General features: G+C 40.0%; 1 protein-coding gene across 1 annotated transcript; it reads left to right on the forward strand.

Moving 5' to 3' along the window:
- Positions 1 to 8,396: 8,396 nt before the first annotated feature.
- On the forward strand, positions 8,397 to 13,748 carry LYZ (lysozyme). Its single transcript, NM_001112642.1, is given in 4 exon segments — positions 8,397 to 8,532; positions 10,094 to 10,258; positions 12,740 to 12,818; positions 13,682 to 13,748. Coding segments are annotated over 4 exon segments (447 nt in total).
- Positions 13,749 to 18,105: the final 4,357 nt, after the last annotated feature.

Genomic DNA, 18,105 nt, shown 5'->3' on the forward strand with positions numbered 1-18,105 from the left:
TATAAACTCTATGAGGGCAAGGATGTTATCTGCCTAGTTCCTACCAGAACCTGAGTTCCTTGCGCGGTGCTGCCTAGCGGATAATAGCTGCTAGATAAAACATTGTCAAACAAATTATTTCCCAATAAGTGCATGAGAGTATGACCCATGGCAAAGGCAACAACTGTAAGAAGCATATTAAAAGCAACTTAAGAACTTAAAAGCCAGGATGCCTTTACAAAACTGTTTTTGAACTTTAAACATAACTCTGAAAGAGTCTTAACTCTAAATATCCCTTTAACTGAAATGTTGTTACTTTTTAAAAACTATTTTCAGTGATTCTTTCAGATATGGCCTACTCTCTTTGTTCTCTGCCTTTGCTTATATGACTTTCTCTATTTAGAACACTGCCCACCTAACCTCAATTCCTTCAGTCCCCTGGCTGGCTTGTACTTATTGAAGACTTTGTAGAATTAAGAGGCTTTCCATAGGCAGAGTAGGTGGGGAAGGGCATAGCAGATTGAGGAAAGAGCAAGAGAGAAACAAAGAACAGAGTAAATGCACAGCAAATACCAGAAATGGTGAATTCTCCTCTGTGGCTGGAGGTAAAATGCATGGCAGAGCCTAGCAATACCCCTACTAGGCTAGTGCTATTTATTAGGCCAAGTGATCAAGTGACAGATTTTAAACATAGTAACATGTGGCTTTTGCTAGAGACTGTTGTAGCACAGTATTGGCAATATAGTAGAAATAATTCCCCATTACCCAGCCCTGTGATGTATGGTGAATTATGGTGAATAGTATTATTTCCTTTCAGAATTAACCAGTTACCTGACCCAAAATGCAACAGCAGCAAAACCATAGCATAAATTAAAGTTATATGATTGCTGGAGTTTAGACGGTGTCAGAAAACCCGGGAAGGAAATTATCTAACTTGTTTGAACTATTTTGCAATGAGCAGGACCTCAAATTACAGGGATATTGAGTGCTAAAAGAACAGATTGCATGCCAATCACAACAAGAAGAAAGAAAACAAAAAAGAACACACTGTGATCACTAATACTTGGAAAAAAAATACGCTAGTCTGAATTAGCCAATCCTAAATTAGTTACCATTTCTTAGCAACCCATGTGCCTCAGGAGCCAACAAAATGCCACCTTTGGATTAGGGTCAAGCCCTACTCCTCATAGGGACTACTCCCACAGAAAGTCATTCTGACCCATGGCCCAGCTCCTGGACTTGCAGGGGGCAGCTGGTAGGGGTGCTCGTCCTGTTTCACAAGACTGGTACATACCAGCTCCACTAGTTGAGAAAGTAATTACTTCACTTTAACCTTTCAGCGTCTAATGTCCCCTGGAGAGTCAGAGGGTATTGCTCCCTACACCCCAACTCTCTCACTCCCTGTATATTCTCCTAGCAGCCATGCTGCCACAACAGAAATGAATCTAGGTCCTCTGCACCCCTAAGCCAAACCCCACAGGGCAGCCTCAGTTGAGTCATGAGTGAAATGCAGCTGTCCTAACCACAGTATCCCAATGTCCTCAGTAACTTCAAGGAAGCAGCACTGCTTCACTACCAAGTGGTTATTTGCACCCTCTAACAAAAGCCATGCCAATGCTTCTCTCCATTAATACAATTTAGATTTACCTGCATCAGTGACATTCTGAGGTTTTTAAAATTGATTTTTCTGATATACTGACACAGGTAATATTTTAATTACTTAATACTAATAGCAAAAACAAGATTGCAGGAACAAAAAATATATAGTAGTGACATAAATTAGAGTCAAACAAGATTATAAAGACAGAGGGGCGGCCAGGCACGGTGGCTCATGCCTGTAATCCCAGCACTTTGGGAGGCCGAGACAGGCGGATCACGAGGTCAGGAGATCGAGACCATCCCGGCTAACACAGTGAAACCCTGTCTCTACTAAAAATATAAAAAAATTAGCCGGGCGTGGTGGCGGGCGCCTGTAGTCCCAGCTACTCGGGAGGCTGAGGCAGGAGAATGGCGTGAACCCGGGAGGCGGAGCTTGCAGTGAGCTGAGATCAAGCCACTGCACTCCAGCCTGGGTGACAGAGCGAGACTCCGTCTCAAAAAAAAAAAAAAAAAAAAAAGACAGAGGGGTCTGGCTCACTAGTGTGGACCATTGAAAATCTAAACACTGGCCAGGCATAGTGGTTCATGCCTACAAGCTCAGCACTTTGGGAGGCCAAGGTGGGAGGATCACTTGAGCCCAGGAGTTCAAGACCTGACTGAGCAACAAAGTGAGACCCCGTCTATACAAAAATTAAAATAGTTAGCCAGGTGTGTGGTACGTGCCTGTAGTCCCAGCTACTCTGGAGACTGAGGCAAGAGGGTGGCTTGAGCCCAGGAGTTCAAGGATGTAGTGAGTTACGTTGTGCACTCCAGCCTGGGTGACAGAGTGAGAATCTGTCTCTAAAAAAAAAAAAAAGAAAAGAAAAGAAAACGACCTAGGGTTACCTCTGGAGTTAATGGTGACCTGAGTCATGACAACAACGAGCTAGTTTCAGGAAAATAGTTTAATCCCTAGAGCCCGCAAGAATCATCTCATTTTCTGCTTTCTAATCACATTCTAATCAGAGCAAGCAAGTCTAGATCAAATAGTGTGGTTAGTATAGATTTGGTGTACCATAAATGGATGTAAGAAACATCACTTTGCTTTCTTCCCAAATCTAACAAAATATGTCTCTAAGCCCCACTTCCCCTGTGTGGTGAGGCAATGCTAGTTTTCGTTAAACTTTTTAAGCTGCTCTCCTGTCCAGGAGCTTCTAGGAGTCTCAAAAAAACTACGAAGTTCCGAAAACCTGGGGAAGACCTTAGAGCTTCAGCCTGTCATGGTCATACCTGAGCTGCTCAGACAGTGGTTATTGCCCAAGCTGACGTGGTCATTCAAAGGCAGGAGGCTCCTTTTCCAAGCTTTGCTGATGCCCAAGGCAGGGCAATTTGTGTTCAATTTCTCCAGCAGCTATGCGCCATCCAAGAGACCTCTTGCCATTACCCTGGATCCCACATGGGAGTAAGATGCAGAGTCCTACCAGTCTTGGAATCTGCTGCCACTGTCACCCTAGATATGATCAAATTTACCTTGTCAATACCCAGTGGCCTCAGAAAGTTCCTCCCCAGCTTATTCTCTCTCAGTGGAATTTGTTTCCCAAACAATAGCCTGGATAGGAGGTAGCATTCTGGAAGCATGGCAACTTGTGTTTCTTCCAGGAAATACAAATGCTATTCTTGCAAGAGTTTTAAATCTTTTTTTTTTTTTAACTATGCAATAAAAATGACCCTACCAAAAGAACACTGTACTGAGATATTCTTTCTAGTTACTTTTTACACGGCTTATATGTTATTTGAATGCTGCTCATGAAGCTCTGTGAAAATAGTTCACTTATTTCCATTGAAATTTAAGAGAACACAGATCTGGGTAGAGATGAGCTGCAGAAGAAAGATGACTATAAAGTAACATGACTGCCTCAGCAAATATGACAGAGTTCATATATGCAGATGAATGAGGAAGCCTTCAAAATAATCACCTTTACTTTAGTAATTCCACTATCGATTAAAATATTTTCGGAACCTCTCTCTTAGAGTTCCCTTCAAGGCCTAAAACACACTCCTCTCTTTCTCCCTCCCTTTCTTTCTCTTATTTTCTCTTATCTCCCTGAGATATTCGTTGTAGCTTATGTCTTATTTTGTTTTGCCTCTGTTTCCTTTGAGTTCTTCTTCTCGAAATGTTTCTTTTGATATTAATGTCTCTGTATTTCACAATAGTGTCTTTCATCAAGTATCCTCCACTGATTATGTAAGAGTAATATAAAGCACTAAAGAGCTGAGCAGAAAATCTGTAAGCCTGGGTACGTCTCACCACAAGCAATTGATCGAGACTGGCCATTTCACTGTGGGCCCCAAATAATAATATCTATAGGTCTTTTCTCCTGGTTCAGATATTTACTCCAGAGAGAATCCTACTGGTTCCTGCCTGGGAGGTGGTTTTGGCAGCCAGACATCGAGGAGCTCGGTTCAGGCAGGTTGAGAGCTGGGTGACTGGCTTACTCTTCAGAAGGCAGATTTGTATTTAATGCCTCTATTTTCATTATGGCATTATCCTCTGTCTTTAGTCATGCCTTGAGTCCCAAGTCCAGAGTCTCTGGTTCATCATCTCCAAAGACTGATCTTCTCATCCTTCTTCTAGGATTGGGGAAAGGCAGCAACCTGGTTTCCTGGTCTGGGGGAGAAAATCTGGGGCTTAACTGTTTCATATACAGATTTCCAACCTGTCTTTTTGTTTATAGCACTGCCGTGCAGTCCTGCCTTCAGAATTACCTAGTTTTTTCCAGGATCTAAGGCACAAGTTAGTTTGCTCTGTAGTGATTCCCCTTTTTCCAGGCACTCAGGTGTCAGCTTTCTCCATTATCCTAAATTAGTTACTACTCAGCCACTCTGTATTATAAAATTTTATTGACATTTCTCATCTATTATCATCTCGTCTGCTTTTCCTTTGCCCTTGTTGGTTTATACCTTTTCATATTCCTTTTGTTGATACTTTAATGTAATTTGGAAAGTGAACAGAGAGAAACCTGTGTGCCCAACCCACCACTTTCAAAAGAGGGCATAGTGGCTTATGCTTGTAATCCCAGCACTTTGGGAGGCCAAGGCAGGAGAATTGCTTGAGCCCAGGAGTTCAGGACCAACCTTGGCAACGTAGCGAGACCCTGTCTCTACAAAAAATGAAAAATTAGCTGTGTGTGGTGGTACATGCCTGTAGGTGGGAGAGTCACCTGAGCCTGGGAAATCAAAGCTGAAAAAACATGATTGCACTGTTTCACTCCAGTCTGGGCAACAGAGTGAGACCCTGTGATATAGTTTGGTTATTTATCCCCATCCAAATCTCCTGTTGAATTATAATCCCCAATGTTGGAGCTGGGGCCTGGTGGGAGGTGTTTGGGTCATGGGGGCAGATCCCTCATGGCTTGGTACTGTCCTGGTGATAGTGAGTGAGTTCTCACGAGATCTGGTTGTTGTAAAGTGTGGCACTACCCCAGCCCCCGGCAACTCTCTTGCTCCTGCTCCCACCATGTGAAATACCTGTTCCTCCTTAACCTTCCTCCATAACTGTAAGCTTCCTGGGGCCTCTCCAGTAGCAGATGCCGATGCCATGCTTCCTGAACAGCCTGTAGAACCATGAGCCAATTAAACCTCTTTTCTTATAAATTACCCAGTCTCAAGTATTTCTTTATAGCAACACAAGAATGGCCTAACAGAGCTGGGTGCAGTGGCTCATGTTTGTAATCCAAGCACTTTGGGAGGCTGAGGCAGGAGGATTGCTTAAGTCCAGGAGTTCAAGACCAGCCTGGACAACATAGCAAGACTGTGTTTCTACTAAAAATTTAAAAAGTTGGCCAGGTGTGATGGCACACGCTTATGGTCCCAGCTACTCGCCTGTGGTCCCAGCTACTCGCCTGTGGTCCCAGCTACTTGAGAGGCTGAGGCAGGAGGATTGCATGAGCCCAGGAGTTCATGCTGCAGTGAGCCAAGATTGCGCCCCTGCACTATAGCCTGGGCAGCAGAGCAAGACCCTATCTCCAAAAAAAACAAAACAAAACAAAACAAAACAAAGCAAAACAAAACAAAACTGGCCTTACATCCTATCTAAAAACAGAACAAAACAGAGGGCTATAGCACATTGTTTAGAATATCTTACATTATGGCAAATCTTTATCTTTTCAGGATGGCTTTAGTTTTGGGGAATAGTCAAAAGTGTGAGAAACCCTTAGTCAGATTCCCTTTCCCAGGCCTGAAGCACCCAACACTCACCATAAATAATTATTTTTCTCTATCTTGAGAAACAAATGAGTAAATCATAACTATTGTCCACTGTAATACAACAAAGTAATCTAGGGTCTGTAAGCAACTTTCGTAAAAAGATAAAATGCATACATTGCATCAAAAAGAACATGCAATACATACAAAATTTCTGAGGAAGAAAAATAATCTGTGCCCTCAAATCATGCTTACTTGCTATTTTATTTTTAAATAGATTGCTCATTAAACCTACCTCAAATGGAATGATAGGATTATAAATGGGTAACTGCCCTTAACTTCTTCCCCAGGGGAGATAATTAAGGGGATCCCTTTGAAGTAGTCACTTGATAACATGCTGTCACTTTGGTTCAGGTTGGCAGCAAATATTTGCTTGTTCCACTCCCAAGAAAGTATAAGGTTATAACTGTCTAGACATTTGAAAAGAAAAATTAATCTTATCAGCATAAGGCTGAAACCAGCATATGTAATAACTGGCCATCTTTAGTATTGAGTTGGGAATGGTATAAAGGGGACCAAAGACCAAAGGCTAACTCTTTTTTTCTTCTTCTTTTTTTTTTTATTTTTTTTTATTTTTGAGACACAGTCTCACTCTAGTTGCCCAGCTGGAGTGCAGTAGCATGATCTCAGCTAACTGCAGCCTCAACCTCCCGGGTTCAGGTGATCATCTGACCCTCAACCTCCCAAGTAGCTGGGACTACAAGCACATTTAAAAATTTTTTTTATTTTTATTTTTAGTAAACATAGGGTTTTTCCATGTTGCCCAGGTTGGTCTCCAACTCCTGATCTCAAGCAATCCTCCTGCCTCAGCCTCCGATAGTGCTGGAAATATAGGCATGAGCCACGCGCCCAGTGAAGACTAACTCTTTTAATTGGTTTCTGTCTCTTTGGGTCTTGAAAATCTGTCTCACTATTTATTATTATTATCATTATTATTATTATTATTATTATTTGAGACAGAGTCTCACTCTGTTGCCCAGGCTAGAATGCAATGGCACAATCTTGACTCACTGCAACCTCCGCCTCCTGGGTTCAAGCAATTCTCCTGCCTCAGCCTCCTGAGTAGCTGGGATTATAGGCACCCACCACTATGCCTAGCTAATTTTTGTATTTTTAGTAGAGACAGGGTTTCAGCATGCTGACCAGGCTGGTCTTCAACTCCTGACCTCAGGTGATCCACCTGCCTTGGCCTCCCAAAGTGCTGGGATTACAGGCATGAGACACCACACCTGGCCCTCTTTATTATTGAAGAATCAAAATTAGACCTAGCCTGAAAAATGAGATTATTCTTGATTTTTGGACAGGGTCCTTGAACTGTCATTTAAAACCAAATCTGGTAATCTTTAGAGGCCATTGATGAGAAATAAGGGTGACTACAAAGTGATGACACTTTGTGTGGCTCAGAATCTGTCTTCATAGGCAGATACAGAAGCATAGTTCTTTTTGAGTTCTGGTAGCATTGTTTTAAAAGCTGTGCACAGCCTCGTGAGATTGCTATTTTCCAAGGTAGCATTTAGTTGGATATATGTGTTTGGGTAAGTTTGATTTTAAAAATGCTATTGCTTTCTAATAACCTCCTATGTTCTAATACGAAAATGGGAGGCAAAGTGTTGTGAAAAGTAGTTGGTAAATTCGGCCGGGCATGGTGGCTCACACCTGTAACCCCAGCACTTTGGAAGACCAAGGCGGGTGGATCACGAGGTCAAGAGATTGAGACCATCCTGGCCAACATGGTGAAACCCCATCTCTACTAAAAATACAAAAATTAGCTGGGCGTGGTGGCACATACCTGTAGTCCTAGCTACCCAGGAGGCTGAGGCTAGATAATTGCTTGAACCCGGGAGGCGGAGGTTGCAGTGAGCTGAGATTGCACCACTGCACTCCAGCCTGGCGACAGAGTAAGACTCCCTATCAAAAAAAAAAAAAAAAAAAAAAATGTAGTTGGTAAAGTTGTTCACTTGGACCTTATTTATAATAGTAAAACACTGATTCATAATAATAAAACATTTACTATAGTAACAAAAAGAGTCTAGAGTAAGAAACTAGCTGAGCAACGTGGTGTCACACTATACACCCAGTAAGACAACAGGCACATGTGTCATGTCCATTTTGTGGAAAATGTATGTAAAATAATTTTAAGTAAAAAAGATAAATACCAAACAGTGAATGCATAGAAAAAATTTCATGAAATTGAATGTCAGTCAAAAATCACAGCTCATTTTAAGCTGTACAAAATAGTCATTGTTTTCTTTATAATTGCTCAAATTCATAATCAAACAGAAGAAGGTTCCTGTCTTGTAAACAGTGCTATGCCCCAATGCTTCCAGAGCCAGTACTTTAAACAATGCCATTTCATTATTTTCCTGTAGACTAATTCTTAGGAAATTAGAGTATCTCTCTTCAAGCATTAAAAAATCTCTTTAGAATCAGTAGATCAATACACAGTTCCTGTTTTCCACATAGCTGAAAGGGTGGAGCCACCAAAACACAAGGGGAAGAAGGAAGTTAAAAGATGTAAATACTGGGACCAGCTCACCCTGCTCAGCCTGACCTAGCAGTCTGACCTAGCAGTCAACATGAAGGCTGTCATTATTCTGGGGCTTGTCCTCCTTTCTGTCACGGTCCAGGGCAAGATCTTTGAAAGGTGTGAGTTGGCCAGAACTCTGAAAAGATTGGGACTGGATGGCTACAGGGGAATCAGCCTAGCAAACTGTAAGTCTACTCTCTATACTTCCAGAGAATTAGTTATGTATGGAACAGACACTAGGAGAGAAGGAAGAAGAAGGGGCTTTGAGTGAATAGATGTTTTACTTCTTTGTGGTTTTATATACTTACAATGGCTAAAAACATCAGTTTGATTCTTTATAATCAGAGATACCCAATAAAGGAGTAAGAGCATGGCAGGGGAAAATTCCATTCTAAGTAAAACAGGACCTGTTGTACTGTTCTAGCGCTAGGAAGTTTGCTGGATGCCTGAGATTCAATGGCACATGTAAGCTGACTGAAAGATACATTTGAGGACCTGGCAGAGCTCTCTCAAGTCCTTGGTGTGTGACTCCAGTTATTTCCCATTTCGAACTTCTGAGAGCCTAGAGTGATGCAGCATTTTTCTTGTCTTCAAGTGCCCTGCCATGATGTGGTTTTTTTGTTTGTTTTTTGTTTGTTTTGTTTTTTGTTTGTTTTAAGATGGTCTCACTCTGTGGCCCAGGCTGGAGTACAGTGGCATGATCTCAGCTCATTGCAACCTCCACCTTCTGGGCTCAAGTGATTCTTGTGCTTCAGCCTTCCGAGTAGCTGCAACTACAGGTGTGCACCACTATACCGAGCTAATTTTTTGTATTTTCAGTAGAGATGGAGTTTCACCATGTTGGCCAGGCTAGTCTTGAACTCTTGGCCTCAAATGATCCGCCCACCTCAGCCTCCCAAAGTGCTAGGATTATAGGTGTGAACCACTGCACCTGGCCGACATGGGATTTTTAATAGTGATGTTTTTAAAGAATATATTGAATTCCCTACACAAGGGCAGTAGGAACCTAGTTCCCTTCATTCACTCTTTGTATAGGATTCCAGAAACTCAGCATGAAATGTTTTATTATTTTTATCTACTCTACTTGACTATCTTTCATTTTCTCCCACACAATTCAAGATGTGCCACGAGGAAAAGTTATTTTACAGTTTAGTCCATAGTTGTCAATGTAATAATCTCTGTAGTTTTCAGATTTAATTCAGATATTTTCCCTCAATAGCTATTTTTGAATGAATGAGTGAAGGGATGAAATCACAGAATAGTCTTGTTTTCAAGATTCTAACTTGATATCCAAATTCACCTTTAGATATTATAAGAAAATTTCTCTCTATCCGAAAATCCTTATGTTTTTCCGATTTTTTAAAAAAGCATTTTTCCATCAGCCTATGTATCTGCTATGAATTTACAAAATCTACTCAACAGCTCTATTGATTTTTCTGTTCTTGGCTGAATGTTGCCTGAGGGATGGGAGCACAGGAAGGGTAAAAGCAATGGAAGAAACACGTATTTTAATATTTTTAAAAGTATGTTATATTGTTCATTAGTGTTACAAGATAATTTGCATTACAAAAGGATTCTCTTACAAGTCCCTTAATACTAAAGTGTTAAGATATTTTATAAGTTAAGTAAATCTTTATACTTATAAAACAAATCAGTAAAATAGAAGTAGCTAAATAGAACTGATTTTGCTATAGAGTGTAAGTCCCTTAGTGTTGCTGTTTATTACTAAAAATAAGTTCTTTTCAGGGGTGTGTTTGGCCAAATGGGAGAGTGATTATAACACACAAGCTACAAACTACAATCCTGGAGACCAAAGCACTGATTATGGGATATTTCAGATCAATAGCCACTACTGGTGTAATAATGGCAAAACCCCAGGAGCAGTTAATGCCTGTCATATATCCTGCAATGGTAAGACCAGCTAATATTTGACCAATCTGGTTATACTTACAAGAATTGAGGTTCAATGCAAATGAAAAAGCCTTGAAGGGTTCATGAGTGACCTAGAAAAACTACATCTCAACTTCCAGAAAGTCATTATTATTTTCCTCATAATTCCCTGAGTAAGAAATTAAAGAAGCGGTATCATAAAAGGTTGACTTTTTTTAATATACAGAAGTTTCTGAAATGACTTATTAATTTACTGTCAATGGCCTTACTGATGCTTTGTCCCAAACAATGCCATTGCTCCTGCTCACTTTGGGGAAGTTTAGGGATAATTTAATTGTATGGTCCTTTTTCAATCGTTTTACTTTTTATTAGGAAATGTTCTAAATACATACAAAATTAGAGACATTAGTATAATAAACAGCCATATGCCCATTATGCACTTTAAAAGTTGTTAACATTTTGCCATGGTCACTTCTTCTATGTTTTTTTGTTTTTTGTTTTTTGTTTTGCTGAGAGTTTTTTGTTTTGTTTTGTTTTGTTTTGTTTTGAGACAGAGTCTCACCGTACCCCAGGCTATAATGCAGTGGCACCATCACAGCTTACTGCAGCCTCAAGTGATCCTCCCACCTCAGCCTCCCAAGTAGCTGGGACTACAGGCATACACCACCATGCCTGGCTATTTTTTGAAATTTTTAGTACAGGCAAATTCTGTGTTGCCCAGGCTGGTCTTGAACTCCTGAGCTCAAGCAATCTTCCCACCTCAGCCTCCTTAAGTGCTGAAATTACAGGCATGAGCCACTGTACCTGGCTACTGCTGAGAGACTTTTAAGTGAATTAGGAACATTACGACATTCCATTTCTAAATTCTTTAGTTTACATCTTCAAAAAATACATTTCCTGTAGAACTATTACTGTAAATAAAAAATTAACTTAAGGATTTATTTAGGGTGAAACAAATGTTTTATTGAACTCATAAAAATAGAAATAATGTGGAATCTTCAGTGTCAAAAATATTGCAGAAATCTTGCAAAGTTGATATTATTAAATTTTTAAATATTAAAATTCCCAGTAGAGAACATTAATCTTATTTTAAAAATCCAGTTATTAAAATTTTTAGGCCGGGCGCGGTGGCTCACGCCTATAATCCCAGCACTTTGGGAGGCCGAGACGGGTGGATCACGAGGTCAGGAGATCGAGACCATCCTGGCTCACACTGTGAAACCCCGTCTCTACTAAAAAATACAAAAAATTAGCCGGGCGCGGTGGTGGGCGCCTGTAGTCCCAGCTACACCGGAGGCTGAGGCAGGAGAATTAAAAAAAAAAAAAAAAAAAAAAATGTATATTATATAATCTTTGGTCATTAAATAAAAATTAGAAAATACAAATAAGAAAAATAACACCCATAATCTTACTCCCCAGAGGTTTATAACCATGGGTAAAATCTGGTATATATTCTTTTGTGTTTTTTTGGTTTTTTTTTTTGAGACGGAGTCTCGCTCTGTCACCCAGGCTGGAGTGCAGTGGCACGATCTCAGCTCACTGCAAACTCCACCTCCCGGGTTCAGACTATTCTCCTGCCTCAGCCTCCCGAGCAGCTGGGACTACAGGCTCCCGCCACCACACCCAGCTAATTTTTTTGTATTGTTAGTACAGACGGGGTTTCACCGTGTTAGGCAGGATGGTCTCGATCTCCTGACCTCATGATCCGCCCGCCTCGGCCTTCCAAAGTGCTGGGATTACAGGCGTGAGCCACTACGCCCGGCCTAATTCTGGTTTATATTCTTCCAGAATGTATATCAATCATGTGTATGAATGTTAAATTACATCATACATATATATACCCACATACAAACATGTAAGTAATCTGTGCTTTTGCAAAAATTAAATTGTATTATACACACTGCTTTACAATTTGCTTCTTATCACACAAAATTATTTGCATGTCAGCAAATACAAATCAGTTTTTAATGATCTTTTGCTCCATTTTCCAGATGAGAAAAAATACAAATCTGTATCATCATTTGAAAAGAATGACTAGAATTTTAATATATGAATATTCTATAATTTACTGATCCAACTGTTACTATTGAGCACTTAGATTGTTTCCATTTTTCCCTCTTAGAAATTGCTATGAATAGTTTTGTGTATACATCTTTGGGTGCATTTCTTATTTCTTTTGGATAAATTTTCAGTAATAGAACTGCTGAGTAAAATATCACTAGGTGTTTTTTTACAGTGTCTAGTACAAAGAGGACCTTTAATCATTTCGTTAATACTTCTAGAACTTCCAATGACTTCGGTAAATGAAGGAAAAAATACTTCATTTCATGCTGAATGGGAGAGAATGAAGAGAAAGTTTTCCCCAACAATCACACATATATGGACTTACAGAAAATAATATCTTAGCATTCTTTCCACAGCCTAACAGAATAAAGCTGGCTAAACCTAAATTTAAAATAAAATATCTAATAAAGTTTTTATTGCTTACCACCTGTCTTTCAGCTTTGCTGCAAGATAACATCGCTGATGCTGTAACTTGTGCAAAGAGGGTTGTCAGTGATCCACAAGGCATTAGAGCATGGTATGTTTTAAGTGTTAAAAGGGAAAACTATTTTGCTCTACTGTTGATATATACAATGAGAGCAGACTTTCAAAGACGAAATTATGCTAATGACACCTAAAAATTGCAGCTTTTGGCTTATGCTAAATAATGTATTACCTACACCTTGAAGAAACAATCTACTTTAACTGATCTAGAATCTTACTCTTTTACTCCACAATTTATTTTAGGGGATTTCTAGAGTTTTAAGATTCTTCACACTCTACCAGTTCCTTGTCATATCTTGAAATTCTTTTTAGAATAAGTAAATGTGGGCCGGGCATGGTGGCTCACGTCCATAATCCCAGCACTTTGGGAGACCAAGGCGGGTGGATCACCTGAGGTCAGGAGTTTGGGACCAGCCTGGCTAACATGGCAAAACCCGGTCTCTAATAAAAATACAAAAAATTAGCTGGGTGTGGTGGCAGGTGCCTGTAATCCCAGCTACTTGGGAGGCTGAGGCAGGAGATTTGCTTGAACCCAGGAGGTGGAGGTTGCAGAGAATTGCACCATTGCACTTCAGCCTGGGCAACAGAGCGAGACTCTGTCTCGAAAAAATAAAAATAAAATAAAATAAAATAAATGTGGAATTCACTTTGCAGTTGCTGCTGTACAACGCACATTACTCAATCTTTATGTTCAGCATTCTATGCTCTACTGAGAGATTTGGGTAGGAGTGAGGTACTTTGTATACATATCTTCATTTAATAAATAGCAATCACTGAGTCTATCTTACTATTTTATCTATTGATAAAATATTTTGTTTCCCCAAGGGGTGTGAAGTATGTATATTACAATGAAGATATGTTTTAACCTTTCACCATTTGCTTCATCTTTTTCTACAGGGTGGCATGGAGAAATCACTGTCAAAACAGAGATGTCAGTCAGTATGTTCAAGGTTGTGGAGTGTAATTGCAGAATTTTCCTTCTTAGCTCATTTTGTCTCTTTCTCACATTAAGGGAGTAGTAATTAAGTGAAAGATCACACTACCATTATTTCCCCTTCAAAGAAATAATATTTTTACAGAAGCAGGAGCAAAATATGGCCTTTCTTCTAAGAGACGTAATGTTCACTAATGTGGTTATTTTATATTAAGCCTACAACAGTTTTCAGTTTGCAAATAGAGCTAATACTGGTGCAAATTTATCTAAAACCTTGGTTATCAAATACATCTCCAGTACATTCAGTTCTTATCAAAGAAATAACCCAGACTTAATCTTGAATGATATGAGTATGTCCAATATTAAGTAAAAAATATAACAAAAGGTTATCTTCACTTGATCTTGGGCAAAATACCAGCAGCATCAGATGCCTTCATCTGTTCAGTCATCTCCAAAAACAGTAAAAATAACCACTTTTTGTTGGGCGATATGAAATTTTTAAAGGGGTAGAATACCAAATGCTAGAAACAGACTGCCTGAGTTGAGAATTTTGTTTTCTTAAAGTGTGTTTCTTTCTAAATTGCTGTTCCTTAATTTGATTAATTTCATTCATGTATTATGATTAAATCTGAGGTAGATGAGCTTACAAGTATTGAAATAATTGCTAACTAATCACAAATGTGAAATTATGCATAATGTTTGAAAAACACAAACATTCTAATTAAAGGCTTTGCAACACATACCTTGTCTGTTTTTATTTAGACTCCTATAGTGCCTCTGAAGAAAAAAATACAAATATTTGAAAAAATATGATTTGGTGCTCTTATTATCTCTTATATCCTCACTTACTTCACTTAAATAGTTGGATATTGCTGGAGAAAAATCCACAAGCATGCTGACAGGTCTCAGTTTAAATTCATAACCATAAATCTCAAATGAACCCTCATGTCTACCTGACCATTTTAGTTACTTCTCTGCAATCCTTCCATTTTTATGTCCCTAGTCTCCAAAATGACTGTTACTATTTTACTTTTCCTCTTCTCTCTTCAAAACCTCAAGACACACATTCAGCCTCCTCCTCTGCCCCGTTATCCTCCACCCTCCTCTGCTCTCAGCAGATAACCTGGCCTCATATTACACTTATAAAATAAAAGCAACTTCATAGCAAGTTTTCCCCTCCACATCATCAAAGCAGCAGTCATACCTTCCCATAGGCCCATCCTTCCTTCCCTCCTATTCATATTATCAGGATGAAGAGCCTCTGTTCCTACCAGCAGCACTGACTCCACATGCAGTTCCCCTCCCATCCCTCTCACTACTCCAAGTTAGGTTGTTTCCTGCATCCCTAGTTTGTTCCTTTTAGCTGGATCACCTCCATCATTCTGCAGTCTGCCCTAGTAACCTCCCATCTTACAACAAATACTCCACTGACCCTACATAATCCTCCAACTGCAATTCCATTCTCTGCTCCCTTTACAGCAAGACTTCTGGGGAAGGATGTCTGTACTTACCAACTCCATGACCTCACCTCCCATTGTCTTTTCAACCCTCTCTAATCTGGCTTCCATCCTTACCCAGCTGAAACTGCTCCTCCAGGATTTTTCCCATGACTCCTCAGTGCTAATTCCGTGATCACCTTGTTCATCTCAGCAGCATTTGACAAAGTGAACTACTTCATACTTTTAGCAGTTTTTTTCTCCCTTGACTTTTCCTTATTTGCATCCTACTTCAATGACTGTTCTTTCTCAGTCCTTCTTGCTCACTCTTTCTCTGCTATTTAATTTCTAAATGTGAGAGTGCCTCAGGGATCAAGTCTATAATAATTTTATATACTACATATTTTATTTATTTGTTTCTTCTCACCAAAATATAACTTCCAAAATGACAGAGGTTTTCCCACTTTTTAAAAAAAATTGAAATAATCTCTATCTTTCAAAAAATGTAAAAGTACTGTACAAAGATGTTTTATTTTTTTCAGAACTGTTTTGAGAGTAAATAGCCAACATGATACCCAATGGCCCTGATTATATTGGTGTGTAATTCCTACAAAGACATTCTCGTACATAAAACCTCAAAACAATTATCCAAATTAGGAAATTAACACTGATACATTACTACCACCTAATCATCAGATTCCACTCAATTTCAGAGATTGTCCCAATAAGACCTTCGTAACAAAAGCATCTAATTCAGAATCATGTTGTATTTTGTTTTCATGTTTTTTAAGTCTCTTTCAATCTGGATTGTTTCTTCAGTTGTTTCTTTCTGGACTTTTTATGACCTTGCCACTTTTGAAGAGCACAGACTAGTTATGTCATAGAATGTTCCTAAGGTTTTTCTGGTGTTCTTTCGAGTCCATTAGGTTATGCATCTTTGGTAGGAATACCACAGAAGTGATGTTCTCACTGCATCATTTCAGGTGGCATGCGTTTTGATTTGCCCCATGACTGATGATGTTCACTTGGATCACTTGATTAAGGTGATGCCTGCAAGCCATCTTCACTGTAAAGTATTTGGGGAAGAGGTGCCTTGAGACTACTGCTCATCACATTTTCAGTTTGTTTTTTTATTTAGAGACAGGATTTCACTCTGTCACCTAGGCTGGAGTGCAGTGGCGTGATCTCGGCTTATTGCAACCTCTGCTTCCTGGGCTCAAGCGATCCTCCCGCCTCAGCCTCCTGAGTAGCTGGGACTACAGGCACGCGTCACCAGGCCTGGCTAATTTTTGTATTTTTAGTAGAGATGGGGTTTTGCCATGTTGCCCAGGCTGGTCTCGAACTCCTGATCTCAAGCAATCTGCCTGTCTTGGCCTCTCAAATGCTGGATTACAGGCGTGAACCACCGTGCCTGGTCATGCATTTATTTATTTTATCAATATGGACCCATGGTTTCTATTTTATTCAAATCATAAGGAGTTATAGTCCATTACTATTATTTATTTTGATGTTCACACTGTCCTCGATTTGGCCAGTGAGCCTCTGCAAGTTGGCTTCTGTGCCATTTTGACATATTCCCATTATTCTTCAAGCACTTTCTTGTTTTCTGGCACAAGATATTCTAAGGCTCACCTTGTTCCTTCCTTGCTTTCAGAAATGGACTAGGCATTTCTCCAAGGAGCCCTGATTCCTCAAAGTGCATAATAGTATTAAAAACAAGATCTGGGCACTAGGGTGTCACTGTTCCCAGGCCCTATCAGTGAACAGAGCTGGAAGATATATGTATTTACACTATATTTATCTCTACATCTATCTATTTATATTGAAAAGCATGAATCCACACCAGTATCTCCAATTCTAATCTCACACCACAGGATTCACTCTAGTTTTCTTCTTTTCCATGTTTTAACTCTCTTCTCTGACAGTAAGAAACTTAGCATCCATTACACTCAATATCCTTAAAATGTGTCCTTAGTACATTTATGTATTTGATGGGTTTGCCTGTATGTAACCAATTTCCCAACTCTGCCCAACATTGAGTGCTCTCCACTCAGGCTCTGACATCCCTCAGTGGGTTGCTTCCTTCCCCCACACCTGGACACCCTCCTTACCATGATACATCTCTGATTTTATAATATGCTGAACCACTGTACTGATAGGAAGAATAGAAATTTTTCACTCATTCCACTTCTGTATTCTAAACACCTAGAAGAGTGACTGGAACATGGTACATGCTCAATAAGTATCAGTTGATCGAATAAATCTCTTGCTGATTATTTAGTATGTTCCCTCCAAGCTGATCATTCTAAGTTTTCTGTTTTTGAGACAGAGCCTCACTCTGTCGCCAGGCTGGAGTGCAGGGGCGCGATCTCGGCTCACTGCAACGTCTGCCTCCTGGGTTCAAGTGATTCTCCTGCCTCAGACTCCCGAGTACTTGGGACTACAGGCACGCGCAAACACGCCCAGCTCATTTTTGTATTTTTAGTAGAGACGGGGTTTCATCATGTCAGGAGGTCGATCTCCTGACCTCATGATCCGCCCGCCTCGGCCTCCCAAAGTGCTGGGATTACAGGCGTGAGCCACCGTGCCCGGCTTTTTTTTTTTTTTTTTTTTTAATTAACTCTTCCAGGCCACATGATTCCAGTACAATAGCTTGCGGGGTTCCAAGCCACGTCTTGGCTATGTAAATGCAGCACATAGAGCAGCCATGGGAGGGCAGCAGAGGGCCACTACATAGGTGCCACGTTAGGCTTCAAAATTCTTGGATCATTCTGATGTGATTAAACTAAAAAAGAATGAGTTTATGCGTATGGAGATACCCTGAGGTGTACAAAGGATGAGTCAAGGTAGGGGAGAGAGAGTTGAAGAGTGACAGCTGAGAAACAGAGATAGGACATGTCCAGGAAATGCCAGGATAACCCAACAACACAGGCTGATTGAGGAAATTGCCA

Source organism: Papio anubis, chromosome 9 (genome assembly GCF_008728515.1).
Source record: "Papio anubis isolate 15944 chromosome 9, Panubis1.0, whole genome shotgun sequence".
Lineage (NCBI taxonomy): Eukaryota > Metazoa > Chordata > Mammalia > Primates > Cercopithecidae > Papio > Papio anubis.